Source organism: Bos indicus x Bos taurus, chromosome 7, assembly GCF_003369695.1.
Source record: "Bos indicus x Bos taurus breed Angus x Brahman F1 hybrid chromosome 7, Bos_hybrid_MaternalHap_v2.0, whole genome shotgun sequence".
In the NCBI taxonomy this organism is placed as follows: domain Eukaryota; kingdom Metazoa; phylum Chordata; class Mammalia; order Artiodactyla; family Bovidae; genus Bos; species Bos indicus x Bos taurus.
In genome coordinates, this window is record NC_040082.1 from 77,823,307 (window position 1) to 77,842,596 (window position 19,290).

At 38.3% G+C, this 19,290-nt stretch overlaps 1 protein-coding gene across 1 annotated transcript; it reads left to right on the forward strand.

Moving 5' to 3' along the window:
- The first annotated feature begins 5,427 nt into the window (after positions 1-5,427).
- Positions 5,428-18,971, forward strand: LOC113896326 (protein FAM170A-like). Its single transcript, XM_027548556.1, has 4 exons — positions 5,428-5,619; positions 11,315-11,455; positions 16,836-16,988; positions 18,238-18,971. Exons 1-4 carry the CDS (start codon positions 5,610-5,612, stop codon positions 18,969-18,971), a joined length of 1,038 nt encoding a protein of 345 aa, XP_027404357.1. The 5' UTR covers positions 5,428-5,609.
- The last annotated feature ends 319 nt before the right edge of the window (positions 18,972-19,290 follow it).

Below are 19,290 nucleotides of genomic sequence, written 5' to 3' on the forward strand. Positions count from 1 at the left end.
CACTCATTTATGAGAAGAAATGATGTGTCTAAATGAATTTCAAAGCTGTTGTTATAAGGGTATTATGAGATACATTGTTTCTTCACTTAATGTAAGTTAACTAATTAAAGCCAGAGAAAAGCTAACCACATTTTTGACCATGAATTCATTCATCTTTACTCATTTATGGGTTAATACATATCTTTGTGTAATATATTCCTATTGTTACAATAAAATGTCTATTGCTGCTAATACTAGAAATATAGCAATTAACAAGGTAGATCATAAATATAGCCTTTACAGGAGTTAAATTTTGGTTTACATATTAAAGAGGACTTCTTTTCCTATTAAAAATTTAATAGGAAGCAATTTATCATTGACTTAGACCAATTCAATATGTAATTGTAGCTGTCCGTATAAAAGAATTTATGCCATGACCTGAGTTACCTTTAAATGTTACAGGGCATATGTGAAAAATAAATAAATACCTTGACCGACCTGTGATAATGTCTTCAGGACAGAGTACCTCATTAGGCAGTCATAAGTTATATAATTATATTCATATGCATTTCACTGTAATTGGATAGTATACCAAATTAAATAGATCAGTAATGTTGTTGAATATATTTCAGTACTTTCAGAACAGAAAAGTACAGAAAGATATTCTGGTTGTTTTTGGGCCTATTAATGTTATACATAATTATAATCTAATTAGTTATCACATAAATTCCACCTGGTATTTTACAACAGGACAATCACATGAAAGTGTTTATCAAGACTATTACGTTTCTTTAAAAACCAGAAACTTTCAAAGATGTGACAACTTATTATTAAACATAAATATTTAAAAAAAAAAGATACTCAGAGAAAGAAATGCCAAACAATTTATCCAAAGTTTTCAAGTTATTTTCCCTAGATTTACATTATTTAAAAAAAGTCTTAGTTACTCAGTTGTGTTCAGCTCTTTGCAACCCCATGGACTGTAGCCTACTAGGCTCCTCTGTCCATGGAATTTTCCAGGCAAGAATATTGGATTCAGGATGGGGAGCACATGTATACCTGTGATGGATTCATTTTGATATTTGGCAAAACTAATACAATTATGTAAAGTTTAAAAAGAAAATAAAATTAAAAAAAAAAAAAGAATATTGGATTAGATTGCTATTCCCTTCTCTAGGGGATCTTCCTAACCCAGGGATCAAACCCAGGTCTCCTGCATTGCAGGCAAATTCTTTACTGTCTGAACCACCAGGGAAGCCCTCTTGAACATTTAGCATAACTTTAGTGTTTTTATATAAGTAATAAAAAATCAAACTGAAATTATATATATATAATCGGAGAAGGCGATGGGACCCCACCCCAGTATTCTTGCCTGGAAAATCCCATGGACAGAGGAGCCTGGTAGGCTGCAGTCCATGGGATCGCTAAGAGTTGGACATGACTGAGTGACTTCACTTTCACTTTTTACTTTCATGCATTGGAGAAGGCAATGGCAACCCACTCCAGTGTTTTACACATATTTACTTGAAAGAGGATTCTGAGCACTCACTACCATGCTGAACTGGCTGTACAGTGATGTATACATTGAATTTCCTGACCTAGAAAACTTCTAAGTTGAACCATCAACGATTCACTGTACTAAATGACTAAATGCAGTAACAGTCAAGCCCAGATGTTGTATTAATTTTCAAAACAGGAAGAACAAATTGACCAAAGCAGAGAGAGTCTACAGAGGTAGTATCAAAATGTAGATAGTGCTGGGGCAGGTGGTAAGACAGAACAGGTGACAAAGGCTAGAGCAGTTGAACTTGACCAGTGCTTGAAAGCTCTCAAATTCAAACTGATCCATAGAGCATAGTGTACTATAATTGGGAATATAATTGGGTCAGTCCCCATTCCACTCTCACCTCCACCACTAGATGTTTGCTGCCAATATTCTACTGTTCTTTGGCATGAAGTATTGCATTTTTTTAATGTTTTCATAGTATTTTCATTCATCTTTAATTGTGTTACAGAGTTAAGACTTTTTTCCAATAATATCTCATATAACACATATTCTCTGAAGAAATTTTTGACACATTTGACAGTGTCTGCCTACACAACTTGACTGCAAATAATAAAGCAATGTGACACCTTCTTTGTTTCAATATCTGTGGATACTTCTCCACTATCGTCAAGTATAGATGTTGCTTTGTGGAAGGGTAAAGCCAGCCTTGCCCTGGTCCTGGTGCTGCTAGAGAAGACTTGAGAGTCCTTTGGACTGCAAGGAGATCAAACCAGTCAATCCTAAAGAAATCAACCCTGAATTTTCATTGGAAGGACTGATACTAAAACTGAAGCTCCAGTACTCTTTGGCCACCTGATGCAAAAAGCCAAGTCGTTGGAAAAGACCCTGATGCTGGGAAAGATTAAAGGCAAAAGGAGAAGGGGATGGCAGAGGATGAGATGGTTAGAGAGAGACAGCATCACCAACTCAATGGACATGAATTTGAGCAAACTCTGGGAGACAATGGAGGACAGAGGAACCTGGAGTGCTACTGCCACGGGGTTGCAGAGTCAGTTATGACTTAGTGACTGCACAACAAAGCCAGTTTAAAATATTTACCTCTTGAAAATGACTCATTTTTTTCTATTAAAATACTTGAAGAATTTTGTTTTATTCTTTACAATTAAAAAAAATGTAGTGAGGTTATACATTTCTGGAAGTTGTCCTATATTATGTTTTTTTCCTGAAAATATATAAATACCCTGTTCATTTGTAATTTCAGTTTTTCCTTTATCCTAGGAATATTTTACTGTATCCTATCTTGAATAATTCTGGTTCATTTGTTCATCTCATTATTGTGTTATATTAGTTGGTCTTTTTTTTAAATCTATTGTCTTCTAATTATATACTTATCTCTTGCTTTACACTTAAATCATTATGCCAGTTTTTCAATTTGAAACTTTATTTGGCTTTTCTGGTTATGATTTATTTATCCTGTTTGATCTTTTAGAGACATTTTATTTTCTCCTGCTCTTAATTCTCCATTTTTATTCCTTTTCATTGACTCATCAGCTTGTCTTAAGAGTTCTTGTTTTACTGAATCTAGTTGCTTAAATTCTATAGTATGAAAGATTCTCATGTAGTTGTTCTTCTGTTCCTTGGACTATGTTAAATTTCAAACAAAGTTTCTTTATTCATTCTGCTTTGTTTTACTCATATATCTACCTTTTTTCCCCTATTGTTCTTGTTTAATTTGAGATTTATATTTGTACCTTAGTATATTTTGCTATAAGTGAATTTACTCTAGCAGTCTATTTCTCCCTTGGTTTCTTGGTAGCTAAAGAACTCCCTCTTCCTCATCTACTTTGGAAAGAAAAGTCAACCTCTTAATCTCTGGAACCTCTGAATATGTTATCTTAAGTATCAAAATGTGGAAAGAGCTTTTGCAGATGGGATTAAGTTAAGAATTTTTAAATGAGAAGATTATCATGAATTACATTTTGGGGTTGATATAATAACAAGGGTCCTTCCTTATGAGAGGGGAGTGGGAGAGTAATAGAGCGGAGATGTTAACAGTGGATGCAGAATGTAGAGTTATATGTTTTGAAGTTGAAGGAAGGAGACAATAGCTAAGGAATGCAGGCCACCTCTAAAGCCTGGAAAGTGGAAAGGGAACAGATTCTTCCCTAAAGCCTCCAGATAAAATGAATCCTGTTAACATCCTGATTTTAAGCTATAAAACTCATTTTGGACTACTGACCTCCAAAACTTTAAGATAATTTGTATTTTAAGCCACAGAATTGTGATAGTTTGCTACAACAGCAATAAGAAACTAATACAGTAAGGAATCTTTAGAACAAGTCTTTCTCTTAAATCTAGACCTAATCTGACCTATTTTACTTGGGGCACAGATTATTTTTTCTATTTTTCCTTTTTTAAAAATGACTGACTCTTGAGTTAATAATTCTCCTTAGTCACTAGCCTGTTTAAGATTACTTGTAATTATTTTGCTGAATTACACTTTCTTTTTATCTGTGATCAACAGTTCCTTCTTGATGGCCCACTCTACAGGCATATATCTTAATGGGCTTGATTTCTATTCTTGAAATTCTGAAGATAGAAGTAAGAAAGTATATACCTACCATGTTTTGCTTATCCATTCTTAAGTTGGAGACTAAACTAAAATTTCAACTCCCTAATAGTTGAATCCTGTGATTATTACCCTTGTAAAGATTCCTATGTGGAATGAGATTACAGTATCATGGGTTATAGCTTATTTGATTTTATAAGATGTTGACTATTTATTTCCCAACGCAAGTACACAGGTCAGTACCTTATTTTAGGTCATAAAGTTTGCTTTTTCACCAAGTACTTAACAATCATTTGTATAGTTTGATTTATATTTTTTATCAATTTTATGTATGTAAAAAAGTATCTAACCTTTGTTTTTCCTTTTTCTGATAGTTAACAAGACTAGGAATTTCTTGGTAAATGTGCCTACCATACAGTGGTAATGAGAAGGCTGAGCCCATGGTAAGTGAGAAAACTCTCAGGGGTATGGTTTACTGGGGGTAAAGAACACAGAAGGGAGGCTTGATCCTGGGCTGATTCTATTGTAACTGCTGAACTTGGAAGTAAACATTTATTGTCTCTAGGAGAAGAGGCATGTTCAGAGGTGAGCAGGAGGTAGAATGGAGCTCACTGTAGAGTTCAAATCCTGTACAGATCCCAGCTATTTCCAGAAGACATAGACTAAGGCCTGGAACAAGAAGCCTAGAACATGAGACCTTCAGGCTTCACAAGGACATGATTCATGGGGAGGGCCAGTGGGGTGTGAAGACTGGGGCTTCCTCTTTCTCCATACCTCTGGGAAAGTGACAAAGAAAAGAGTGGCATGAGACAGTAGCTTTTAAAAATACACGAGAGTATTCTCAATAGTGGAGTAAATTTATTAATGTTAGAATTGTGTGGAATTATGAGATATTCTCACATCTAGACCTACATTGCAACATACACCTCACATATAATTTGTATTTGACATAAGTTCAGTAGTACTCTAATACAATATGTATTAGTAGACATATCTGTGAGACAGGCATGGTTCTAAGCCTAGTGCTCTCAGATACAGCCTTATCCTCAGCTCTGGGAAAATTCAGTAATGTGGTTATCACCCTGGAAACATAAAATATTTTCTTCATTTAATCCATGTCATCTATCCTCTAGCTTTGATATCAGGTGCAAGAAATAAAAATTCAAGTTAATGGTAGAGTTTTTGTTGGATAAAAGGAATCACCCTAGTCAATGGGCTGCCATAGGCTTGCCATCTAGTGAATACTAGCTGAGCCCTGGAGTGTAAGGATGTAACTCATAGGTCATAGAATCCTGCTGAGATCCTAGTGACTTATGACTTACATCATAATGCCTCTGAAGTACTGGTCAGGACAGTGATTTGGTGAGGAGACAGACTTTCAAATGAGTTGTTCTTGAATGTACTAATTTGATTCTTTGTCATTATCAGCTGACTCTGGCTGCAGAATTTCAGGAAGAAAGTTACCTGATTTGAATCACTCTCCAAAGAGTTGAACCATGAAAGAGAAACAAAAAAGGAAACGTGGAAACAATATACTCCTCTAGGCTTGCAAAGATGTCAAGAGGTATGTGTTAAGCCTATTTACTGAGCATAGGGAACTGCATTCTGAAGAAAGAAGGGAAACATTTCCTATTTGTGGTGAGGGAGGAAGGGAAAGAGGGAGAGGAAGATGCATGTAAGCTGGTCTTTCTGGGACTCCAGGTGGTCTGAGACTAAAGAGAAATGTTAGATGATCAGGTCTTTGTCTCTGCTGCTTTGGACTTAAGCTACCTATACCATATCACTCTTGAGTTACTGTCACATATGTAGTGGTTGATTAGTATAATTTTTTTCAAAAATATTTTTCCTTGTATTTGACTTCTACCTAAGACTGAGGGTTAAATAAGTCATGTTCTTATACATTTTCCAATAGTACTTTCTCTTGTTAATGAAGAAGAAAGTGTGACTGATAAAGTAGAGGGGAAAATTGGGGAAAATATTTAAACATTAAATCTGGTTATGCAGGGTTGAGAGAATAAAGTCATATAGAATTTACTCATAAAAGAATTCTTTTAAGGAAAAAAAAATCCACACAACACACGCAAAACACCATTAAAGCAAATGGTTGACTTGAAGAGCAAGTTGGACTCTTTCTTTTAAAAAAGGGGAGGGGAAGAGAAATTGAAATAGTTCTGGTTACTAAGGAGGTTCACAGTAGACAGGTAACTACTGTGAGAAGTAATCATTGCTCAACGAGAGGAGAAAGACAAATTGGAGCCTACCCTAAAGCTTTGAGCGATAGCTCATACCCATGAAAGGAATTTAATATTTCCAAGGGCATGTTACATAATGAGGAAGCTGTGAAAGCAGTAACAGTTTAAAACAGACAAATGGACATTTCTCTAAAGAAGACATACAAATGATCAATAAACACATGAAAAAGTGTTCAACATCATTCATTATTAGAGAAATGCAAGTCAAATCTGCAATGAGATATCACCTCACACAGGTCAGAATGGCCAACATCAAAAAAATCTAGTAACAATAAATGCTGGAGAGGGTGTGGAGAAAAGGAAACTCTCTTGTACAGTTGGTGGGAGTGTAAATTGATACAGGCACTCTAGAGAACTGAAAACACTAAGAATAAAGCTATCATATGACCCAGCAATCTTACTACTGGGCATATACCCTGAGAAAATCACAATTCAAAAATACACATGTACCTCCAAGTGTTTATTGCATTAATATTTACAGTAGCTAGGACATGGAAGCAACCTAGGTGTCCATTGACAGGTGACTGGATAAAGAAATTGTGGTATATGTATATTTATGTGTGTGCATTTAGTATTACTTAGCCATAGAAAGGAATGAACGTGAGTTGGTTCTAGTGAGGTATATGAACCTAGAGCCTGTTACACAGAGTGAAGTAAGTCAAAGAGAAAAACAAATATCATATATTAATGTATATATATATATATATATAGTATCTAGAAAACAGTACTGATGAACCTGTTTGCAGGGCAGCAGTAGAGATGTCAACAGAGGACATACTTGTGGGCGCAGAGGGGGAAGGTAGAGGGTGGGACGAATTGAGAGAGCAGCATTGAAACATATATATTACCATATGTAAAATAGATACTAGTGAGAAGATGCTGTATAACACAGGGAGCTCAAACCTGTGCTCTGTGACAACATAGAGGGCTAGAATGTGGTGGAAAGTGGGAAGGAGGTTCAGGGGGGAGAGGACATATGTATACTTATAGCTGATTTACATTGTCATATAGCAGAACCCAACACAACATTGTAAATCAGTCATTTTCCAAATAAAAATGAATAAAACAGGCAAAACGTAGTGTTATCCTCAAGATCTAGTCTTGGGATGAGGTCATCTAGTTCAGGTCCACATCACATCCATCACATCCAGGGTTCGCACAGTCATCCATATACAGACCCATCTGCACTAGCTGTCCTCATCATTCATTTCCTTATAATATTCCACATGCACCCAAAGTCTCTGTGCTCTATTTTTATCCTGGTAGGTACAAAGAGTGATAATTTTTCTGACTTCTAAAATTCTAGACTAATTATCTTTATTTTTTTTAAATCATGTAAATAAAAGTGTACAATTTATACTTTGTGACTGGTTTCACTCATTTCTGTATTTGTGAACTTCTTGTTGCCTGGGATTTTAGTTTCTTTATTCTTGATGTATATCTTCCATTGAAGCATTTGGGTGCTTTTCATTCTAGGGCTACTATAAACAGTGATGTGAATATTATATTGTATTATATTATATATATTTTGCCCTTATAGCATATTTCTGGTTGGCAAATACTTGAGAGTTAAACTGCTAAGCAATATTGCATTGGAACCTGGAATGTTAGGTCCATGAATCAAGGTAAACTGGAAGTGGTCAAACAGGAGATAGAAAGAGTGAACGTCGACATTTTAGGAATCAGTGAGCTAAAATGGACTGGAATGGATGAATTTAACTCAGATGACCATTATATCTACTACTGTGGGCAGGAATCCCTTAGAAGAAACAGAGTAGCCATCACAGTCAACAAGAGTCAGAAATGCAGTACTAGGATGCAATCTCAAGAACGACAGAATGATCTCTGTTCATTTTGAAGGCAAACTATTCAATATCACAATAATCCAAGTCTATGCCCTGACCAGTAATGCTGAAGAAGCAAAGTTGAATGGTTCTATGAAGACCTACAAGACCTTCTAGAACTAACACCCAAAAAAAGATGTCCTTTTCATTATAGGGGACTGGAATGCAAAAGTAGGAAGTCAAGAAACACCTGGAGTAACAGGCAATTTGGCCTTGGAGCAGAGAATGAAGCACAGCAAAGGCTAACAGAGTTTTGCCAAGAGAACACACTGGTCATAGCAAACACCCTCTTCCAACAACACCAGAGAAGACTCTACACATGGACATCACCAGATGGCCAACACCGAAATCAGATTGATTATATTCTTTGCAGCCACAGATGGAAAAGCTCTATACAGACAGTGAAAACAAGTCCAGGAGCTGACTGTGGCTCAGATCATGAACTTCTTAAGCCAAACTCAGACTTAAATTGAAGAAAGTAGGGAAAACCACTAGACCATTAAGGTATACCTAAATCAAACCCCTTACAATTACACAGTGGAAGTGAGAAATAGATTTAAAGGATTAGATCTGATAGAATACCTGATGAACTATGGATGGACGTTCATGACATTGCATAGGAAACAGGGATCAGAACCATCCCCAAGAAAAAGAAATGCAAAAAGGAATAATGGCTGTCTGAGGAGGACTTACAGATAGCTGTGAAAAGAAGAGAAGCAAGAAGCAAAGGAGAAAAAGAAAGATATACCCATTTGAATGCAGAGTTCCAAAGAATAGCAAGGAGAGATAAGAAAGCCTTCCTCAGTGATCAGTGCAAAGAAATAGAGCAAAATAATAGAATGGGAAAGACTAGAGATCTCTTCAAGAAAATTAGAGATACCAAGGGAACATTTCATGAAAAGATGGGCACAATAAAGGACAGAAATGGTATGGACCTAACAGAAGCAGAAGATATTAAGAAGTGGCAAGAATACACAGAACTGTACAAAAAAGATCTTCACAACCCAGATAATCTCGATGGTGTGATTACTCATCTAGAGCCAGACATCCTGGAATGTGAAGTCAAATGGGCCTTAGGAAGCATCACTATGAACAAAGTGAGTGAAGGTGATGGAATTCCAGTTGAGCTATTTCTAATCCTGAAAGATGATGCTGCGAAAGTGCTACACTCAATAAGCCAGCAAATTTGGTAACTCAGTGGTGGCCACAGGACTAGAAAAGGTCAGTTTTCATTCTAGTCCCAAAGAAAGGGAATGCCAAATAATTCTCAAACTACCACACAATTGCACTCATCTCGCACGCTAGTAAAGTAATGCTCAGAATTCCCCAAGCCAGGCTTCAGCAATATGTGAACCGTGAACTTCCTGATGTTCAAGCTGGTTTTAGAAAAGGCAGAGGAACCAGAGATCAAATTGCCAACATCTGCTGGATCATTGAGAAAGCAAGAGAGTTCCAGAAAAAACATCTACTTCTGCTTTATTGAATATGCCAAAGACTTTGACTCTGTAGATCACAATAAACTGTGGAAAATTCTGAAAGTGATAGAATACCAGACCACCTGACCTGCCTCTTGAGAAATCTGTATGCAGGTCAGGAAGCAACAGTTAGAACTGGACATGGAACAACAGACTGGTTCCAAATAGAAAAAGGAATACATCAAGGCTGTATACTGACACCCTACTTTTTAACTTACCTGCAGAGTACATCATGAGAAACGCTGAGCTAAATGAAGCACAAGCTGGAATCAAGATTACCAGGAGAAATATCAATAGCCTCAGATATGCAGATGACACCACCCTTATGGCAGAAAGTGAAGAAGAACTAAAGAGCCTCTTGATGAAAGTGAAAGAGGAGACTGAAAAAGTTGACTTAAAACTCAACATTCAGAAAACTAAGCTCATGGCATCCAGTCCCATGACTTCATGGGAAATAGATGGGGAAACAATGGAAACAGTGACAGACTTTCTTTTTTGAGTCTCCAGAATCACTGCAGGTGATGACTGCAGCCATTAAATTAAAAGATGCTTGCTCCTTGGAAGGAAGTTATGACCAACCTGGACAGCATATTAAAAAGTAGAGACATTACTTTACCAACAAGTTATGTCTAGTCAAGGCTATGGTTTTTCCAGTGGTCATGTATGGATGTGAGAGTTGGACTATAAAGAAAGGTGAGTGCCAAAGAATTTATGCTTTTGAACTGTGGTGTTGGAGAAGACTTTTGAGAGTCCCTTGCACTGCAAGGAGATCCAACCAGTCCATCCTAAAGTAAATCAGTCCTGAATATTCATTGGAAGGACTGATGTTAAAGCTGAAACTTCAATACTTTGTGAAGTTGTCTCATGTGAAGAGCTGTCTCATTTGAAAAAGACCCTGATGCTGGGAAAGATTGAAGGCAGGAGGTGAAGGGGATGACAAAGGATGAGATGGTTGCATTGCATCACTGACTCAGTGAACATGAATTTGAATAAACTCTGGGAGTTGGTGATGGATAGGGAGGACTGGTGTGGTGCAGTCCATGGCGTCATAAAGGGTCAGACACAACTGAGCTACTGAACTGAAATGAAGCCACCAGTCTTCTCAGGTCATACTAGTGGTAAAGAATCTGCCTGCCAGTGCAAGAGACTAAGAGATGCAAGTTCCCTCCCTGAATAAGTAAGATCCCCTAGAGGAGCTCCTGGCAACCCACTTCAGTATTCTTGCCGGAAGAATCGCATGGACATAGGAGCCTGCGGGCTACACTCCACAGGATCACAAAGAGTCTGACATGCCTAAGGTGACTTAGCACACATGCACATTAACCAATGGCACTGAGGTTGGTTAATGTTGAAACAGTGACAAAATAATTGAGTATAGTTAATTTTAAAAAACTTGCCTACTGTTTCATTTGAGATTGTACATCTCTATGAGATAAAATCCATAGGTAAATATAGAGGGAGATAAATGATACCAAAAATCTTAACCAAGGTTAATGAATATGTGGTGCTTTGCTGTCAGGAGCCAGATGGAAGCACAGATTACTGAAATATGGCAATTCTCCACCCATGTTAAAGATTCAATACAAATAATTATCTCCATGGAGTTGGTGGGGAAAGTAGATTAGGGAGAAGAATGTATAAGAACAGAATGGAACTAATAATCTTATGACTTTTATTCCCTGTTCTAGAAATCTCAAAATTACATGAATATGATCTACCATCAGTGTACTCTCTGGAGTCCAATGCCCTGAACCATGAAGAAAGAGACATGTCCTCTGAATCAGAATACTTGTCCTGTGACTCCTCTTTTTATACTCCCTTCTTTGCTGGTAAGGATAAAGGAAGAATGTTAGAGTCTAGGCAGATCAGAGCAATGGGTGTTTGAGCATATCTATAGGAATGCAGCTCAACATTTCTACATAGCCCCTGGGGGAATGATGTACTTGAGATCCAGTCATAGTCCTTTCTTTCTCTCTTATTTGGGAGTCTAGGTCTCTGTGTTCCATCATAGGAACTCATCAAAAATACTTTTCACTTTTTTGGGAGGTAGGTGAGGAACCCTGTGCATATCTTTAGGGGGAAAATGTCATTTATCAAGGCACAATGTCCACAATTGTTATATAATTAGTTAAACCTCAGAGTGAAGGATTAATATAATACTAAATTGTTGCTTATAATACACTGGTACTATCCGACAGTAGAAAATGTAAGAGTTCTGGATTGTTAGTCCACCACATTGAAGAGTCCTATAGATAATGACTTGCTGAAAATGAGCTCACACTCTAAAACTATAAAATATAACTCTAAGGTAGATTCTAATATGAACAGCAAGTTTTAACCATAAATATAATTTAATTGAACAATGTTGTAAGAATAGTAACTAACAATGTTCAAAATTATTAAAACTGTAAGAATACAAAACCCAATCAAGAAAAAAAAAAAATTACAAAGTAGCCAAATAGTAGTGTTAGAAATTTAAAAAATGTTGTTCTAAAACTTATAAAATATGTATATGAGTGAAACAGCAAATTAGACATGGATGAAAACTGATGAACAGGATGAGAGAGCTGAAGGATTACCTACAATATAAGTCAGAGAAATAGATGGAGTTATAAAGGAAGGATTCAGACAAAAGAGGGTAAAAAGTGAAAATGTGATGTATTGAGGTTTCTGAATAAAATTTTATGAGTAAAACAAAGAGAATAAGACAGATAATCAAAGGGATGATGGCTAAGCACTTTTCAGAACTGATGAAAGACCTAAATCCTTGGGAATCAAACATTATTAGAAAGCTCATTACAGAATAGGAAAAAGAAAAATCCGTACCTTGGTACACTGTACCACAAAATCAGAATCCCAGTAGCAAAGACCTTAACAAAACTAGAGAGGAATACAGAATAATTACACAGGAATGATGATATTGTCAGACTTTAAGCTTCTTATAGTAATTCAGATGATAGAAATAAAAACCTAATGTCAACAGTGTAAAATAGTGTGCTTAAGAAACAGTCACTCTTCAACCAAAAAGGGGTGAAATTAAGACTTTTTAAAGTCAAAAGCTATGAAAAATAAAGTATTATTCAAAGGATCATATGATACCTTCTAAAGTTCCTGTCTGTTCCCAGTTCCTTAATCCCTTCAGATAATTCCACAACCTAGGGGCTCACATGATCTCCCTCACATGTATCCTTCATATGGTCAGTGTGTAACACTTTGATGGTCTCGGCAGGATTCACAAAATTACTCATACCTACACACTCTCTCATATAAATCAAACAGATAGATAACTACTTGATCTTTAACAGTACATGACACATAGATCATTCATGATACAGGAGAGACGTACTGCCTTTGTTGTTCAGTCACTCAGTTGTGTCTGACTGTCTGTGACCCCATGGACTGCAGCATGCCAGGCTTCCCTGTCCTTTACAATCTCCCGGAGTTTGCTCAAGCTCATGTCCATTAAGTCAGTAATGCCACCCAACCATCTCATCCTCTGTTGTCCCCTTCTCCTCCTGCCTTCAGTCTTTCCCAGAATCAGGGTCTTGTCCAATGAGTCGGGTCTTCACATCACGTGGGCAAAGTATTAGAGCTTCAGCCTCAGCATCAGTCCCTTTTCCTTGCAGTCCAGGGGACTCTCAAGAGTCCTCTCCAACACTGCCATTCAAAAGCATTAATTCTTCAGTGCTCAGCTTTCTTTATGGTTCAACTTTCACGTCCATACATGACTACTAGGAAAACTATAGTTTTGACTAGATGGACCTTTGTCAGCAAAGTAATGTCTCTGTTTTTTAATATACTGTCTAGGTTTGTCATAGCTTTTATTTCAAGGGTCAAGTGTCTTTTAATTTCATGGCTGCGATCACCATCTGTTGCAGTGTGACCAATACATCATACTCATGCTACTTTCACATACAATGACCATCTCATCCCCACATTCACTATGCAAAATTGTTGAAAAAGATAAACTGTGCTCAATAGGACATACAAGGCAATTCTAAAAATTATAGCATACACACCATATTTTCCCATTCCCACACTAACATGACCCACCAGACATCCTCAGTGACCTAAGAGACAAAGTAGATTTATTTGAGAAATAAAAATTCTGTTGTAATCTTAATTAAAACTTTTAAACAGAGGGAGTGATTTAATGTGTTGTTATTTTATCTGGAACAAGAATTTACCTATTTGCTGAAGCTTGTATATTTAAAGGTATAGTCCTTTCCATTGGAAACTTAGATTAAGAGGAAGTAAGAAAAGTGACTGGGTATATTTTTGATATGTTTAGATCATTGATAGATAGAGGTGATTTAAGAAATACAAATTTTATTTGGGGAAATTCCAAGAACCTAGAATTCATCTGTAAATTGATGAGGTTTCAAGATGGGCTATGATTATGGTGAGTATAAATGAAAAGCTGAGTCAGAGCCCTGTCAGCAGAGGTCACATCACTGGCCAAGTGATGACCTGTTATTTGATGACCAAGTTAATTCCTGAGAAGGGAGCTGTAGCCAATGTTGGGAGTTAAAAGTCCAGACTCAATCCTGAATATCCTGCTGCAGTCTCCTACTCAACCTTAGGACCCAGCAGTTCCCCCAAAGTTCTGGCAACTCAGGTCTCTGAGTAAGGTTCTACAAGAACAAATAAGTGAAAGATAGAGCTGGGGAGTAGAAATAGATGTCAGTAGATTATTTTCTGTGAATTCTAACTCTTTCAGGAAGCAATAAGATTTTTATATGATCATCCATAGCTGACAATCTGATGTGCTTTACTTATGTACATACACTGAATTTATTCTTCTGATAAATAGAGTAGGAATAACAACACGTACCTGACAACATCCAAGAAATGGAGCCTCTCATAAAGTGAAGGAAATAGTATAGGCCACTCATAGGCAATCAGCCATATGATTCCAGCAAATATATTTGCATACCTGGATTTTAGAACTTCGGAAAAAAACTAGACCATAAATTTCATGATGATAAGTGTCATGTGTGTTATTGTACATATCATGAGCTCAGAAGAAGAAACTGCTGTCTGGAGTTTGACCGTGGCCACAGACAGACAGCAGAGGATTCAGACTGAGATGACATCTCCTGTGCCTCTTCTGTAGACAGACTTATTCATAGTGGTATAGGTGTGGGAAAGAGGAGGTGCTGAGAAGGAATCAGGGCAGTGGGTCAGCACTGATGGTCTAGAATTGGAACTGAGCTCCTTTGCTCAACCATGGCCATGAAAAGTGAAAGTGAAAGCCACTCAGTCATGTCTGACTCTTTGCAACCCTATGGATTGTACAGTCGATGGAATTCCCAGGCCAGAATACTGGAGTAGGTAGCCTTTCCCTTCTCCAGGGGAATCTTCCCAACCCAGGGATCCAACCCAGGTCTCCCACATCGCAGGCAGATTCTTTACCAACTGATCCAGCAGAGAAGCCAATCATGGCCATTGTTAACCCATTTTCCCAATGGGTGCTTAAGGTCTCTGTTTCTGATCAGTGGGAAGAAATGTACCACATAGGTGTCCCTTGTCTTCTTTGAAAGAGATTCTTAAAGGATATGAATGGAAAGGTTACAAACTGAAGAGAAATGTACGAATGCATTTTTAGGAGTCTAGGGCAAGTCTATGAAGTTGTTCATAGTCTATGAAGTCTTCATTTGAACATCTCCAACACCATGGCCCAGAGAAGGCAATGGCACCCCACTCCAGTACTCTTGTCCGGAAAATCCCATGGCAGAGGAGCCTGGTAGGCTTCAGTCCATGGGGTCGCTAAGAGTTGGACACGACTGAATGACTTCACTTTCAATTTTCACTTTCATGCATTGGAGAAGGAAATGGCAACCCACTCCAGCGTTCTTGCCTGGAGAATCCCAGGGACGGGGAAGCCTGGTGGGCAGCTATCTATGGGGTCACACAGAGTTGGACACGACTCAAGCAACTTAACAGCAACAGCAACACCATGGTCAATTCCTAGGGAACTCTGAAACAAAAATGACATTGTTGACAGAAAGTAAAAAAGCACAACAACTGATAGCATATGAATTGTTTTCCTGGGGCCTTCGTGAGAACTATAGATCAGGAGACAGATAACTCTGAGGGAGAGGTGGAGGATGGTCATTATGTATGTGCTTTTGGTGAAGAGGATACATAAATGTCAAACACACATCTTGGTAAAAAGTTTCTTCCTGTCACAAGAGGGTTGCTACTAGTCGTGAGGAGCGCATATCTCTATGAATGATTTTAGTGCTTTTCTAGGTATAAGAAGATGCAAGACACTGGGTTTGTAAAATTTTGTTATTAAAATAACTTTGTGAGGACCTGCAGCACAGAGTGTCTCTTTTCTGATCTCCACTGTGAACTCCTTTTAGGATACGTTAAAGGTCAGCAACTGCAGTGGCTAATGGCCTAATCCTTGTAGGGTTAAATAGCGAGAGACATTCTTTAATTTACAATATCTATATGTATCTGTCTCTCTTTCCATATATATATATGTATGTGTGTGTATCAGAGATATATGTATATCAATATACATTTCAATGTAAATATAGGGATATATGCAGAATAATTAAAAACATGTATCCTGTATCCCCAATGGAATAATTTCTGATGAGGAAAATTGACTTAATAATATCCAAATTTTCATGACTATATACTGTATTTCAGGCATGGGCCTAAGTTTTTGATGTTCTATATACATCTCTAGAAATATCATATACAAGATACACAACATCCCTGACACACACCACTCACACCATTTTGATAGTTGTTTATTTACATTTTGGAGTAAGTGGAGTTTCACACAGGATGCTGCTAAGTCACTTCAGTCGTGTCCAACTCTGTGCGACCCCATAGATGGCAGCCCACTAGGCTCCCCCATCCCTGGGATTCTCCAGGCAAGAACACTGGAGTGGGTTGCCGTTTCCTTCTCCAATGCATGAAAGTGAAAAGTGAAAGTGAAGTCGCTCAGTGGTATCCAACCCTCAGCGACCCCATGGACTGCAGCCTTCCAGGCTCCTCTGTCCATGGGATTTTCCAGGCAAGAGTACTAGAGTGGGGTGCCATTGCCTTCTCCGAGGATAGTCACCCCAATATCTATGAAAGCAAGACTCATGTGTGGTAGAAATGTTTAACATGTAATATCCATTCAAAGGACACAGATCCCAGAAAATGTCACTTCTCATTTTTTTAAATTTTAATTCAATCTCATAGAATCCTGGAAGACTCAGGAGGATCCTCCTCAGCCGGAATCATTTGTGATGGTCCCAGCCTGCAGTCAGATAATAGGAGAAACTTCCTCTGCCTCCACAGGATATTTCTCTTGTGTCTCCTCTGAACGCGAGCTTGTCATTTCTGATGAGGATGGTAAGGAAGCTGCAAAGGTGGACTCTGAGCTTGGAAAGGGGGTGCGGTTGAATTGCTTAGCCTAATCCCTATTTACTTTACTTCCTCTTTGAAAACAAGAAAAGTCAGGGCAGAGGGACTAGAACTGAAGTCTGTGCCAAGGGAAAAATAGGGAGTGTGCCTTGAAGAATAAGATAGTTTCTCAGCACTGATTTTCATCATATGAACCCTATCCCAGGGTTCATATGAGTGAGTGAGGTAGGGGGCAGTGCTGATATGCACATGGGAACTTAATCAGAACCTTCCCCCTTAGATCAGCACAAACTCATGTCCTCATACCCACTCAAACAGCATGCACACAGTCCTTCATACCAAGTATGGCCCTGTTTCTCCTTTCTCTTTTGCTCTCAGATACACATAACTTCATTCCTCCTTCCATCTTTTCCATTCTCTAATAGCATTACACAGCTATACATTTATACCTCATTCTTTCACCCAGTCATTTTCAGATTCATCTTTACATGCTGATCCCATAAATAATTCACATCCCTTTACACATATGACCTCTTTTAACTCACTATATGCTAGGTCAAACTCAAGAAAATTCTTCTGTCCTGAAGGGAATACACTTTCATACACAGTCTTGCTAATCTAATCACCACTTCACCCACAAAACCTTCAGTCCTTCCTAGAAAGACAGATTCTGAGAAGTCACATACACTTCCTCAGAGTCTTATCATCTCACAATAAGAACATGTACCACTCTTGAACTTGTTTATGCATACTGAAACACCGCATACCACACATAGACACCCATTGACCATCCCCTTTCACCATTAGAAATGCCATGTATGCCCCAGAACATACATACATCATACCCTCATTCCCAGATATTTATAGCATACATGAAGTCCAAATATAAAATGCCACACACAGCATTCTGAAATATCCCATATTATGCACTTTCACTCCACATGCCCAGAGAGAAGTATTTTCACGGCCATCTCAACTTCTTTTTTTTTTTTTTTTGGCTCTATTTTTTTTATATAAATTTATTTATTTTAATTGGGGATTAATTACTTTACAATACTGTATTGGTTTTGCCATACATCAACATGAATCCGCCACAGGTATACACGTGTTCTCCATCCTGAACCCCCCTCCCTCCTTCCTCCCTGTACCATCCCTCTGGGTCGTCCCAGTGCACCAACTTCTATAGACTTCACATACTTGATCCTAGTTTTCTTATGTTTGAAATTTTCTTTCCTAGGAGTCCAACAATCACGTCAAGATGTTACTTGTCTTGGATCCACTGAGATGCCTCCAGTCCTGGATTTGGAGCTAGGAGAGACTTCTTCCCCTTGCCCACAAGTCTCTTCTCCATTTAATTTGGTTCATAATAATAAGCCGTCGTCATCAGTACATACGAAAAAGAAAAGAGTCATGAAAATTTACTACATGCACGTTCAAACGAAAAAGGGTGTGGCTTCCTTACAGGATACAGAGGAAGGACTGGAGTCCCCCACAAAGAAGATACAGATGGAAGAAATGACCTCTCCTGAAAAAATCCATACAACATTCACCCCCTCTCAAGTGACTACAATGGAGCTCCTGGCTGACAATGAATCCAGTTTGGATACCCAAGCCAAAGATGAAAGGGAGAGGGCTAAAAGCCCACCAGAACCTCGAGCTTTGGAGGAATGTTCCAGGGCCAAGACACCTGAATGGCTGGCAGCCCTGGACAGTGGCTTCCAGTGCATGAGCTGCTACCGGATCTTCCCCAGCTTACAGGACCTTCAGAAGCACGTGGAACATGGGATCAGTGAGGGCTTTAGCTGCTATGCTTTCCATCTTGCCTTGGCTTGGCTAAAGCGAAAGCGAAACAGAAAAGGGAAAAACAGGAGGAGGAGGAAGAAGATCAAGACGGCCACATCTGGTTGCCACAAAGAAAAACATTTTGGCATGAAGACATACTCATGCAAAGACACTGATTCTCACCCCTAAAAAGAGAGGGAATGAAAGAGGCCAGCCTCTATTGAGGAGGCTTCATCTCTAAGCAGCCATCGTACCTACCTTTGTTTATACATATTTGTCAGCACACCACCCAAAGAGCAGAGAACCCATTCTAATATTATCCACTGCTCTCCTGAGGAGAGTGGAGAGGAAGGCAGATATCACCATACAGAAGAGCAAGATGTCCTTAAGCAAACTAAAGAAAAATGAACAACAGTATATCATCTCCACCACTACAAGTGAGAAAAGGACGAAACTGAAACTGCTATGGACTAATCACAGAAGGGGTGAGAACTGGAGGGGTAAGAGA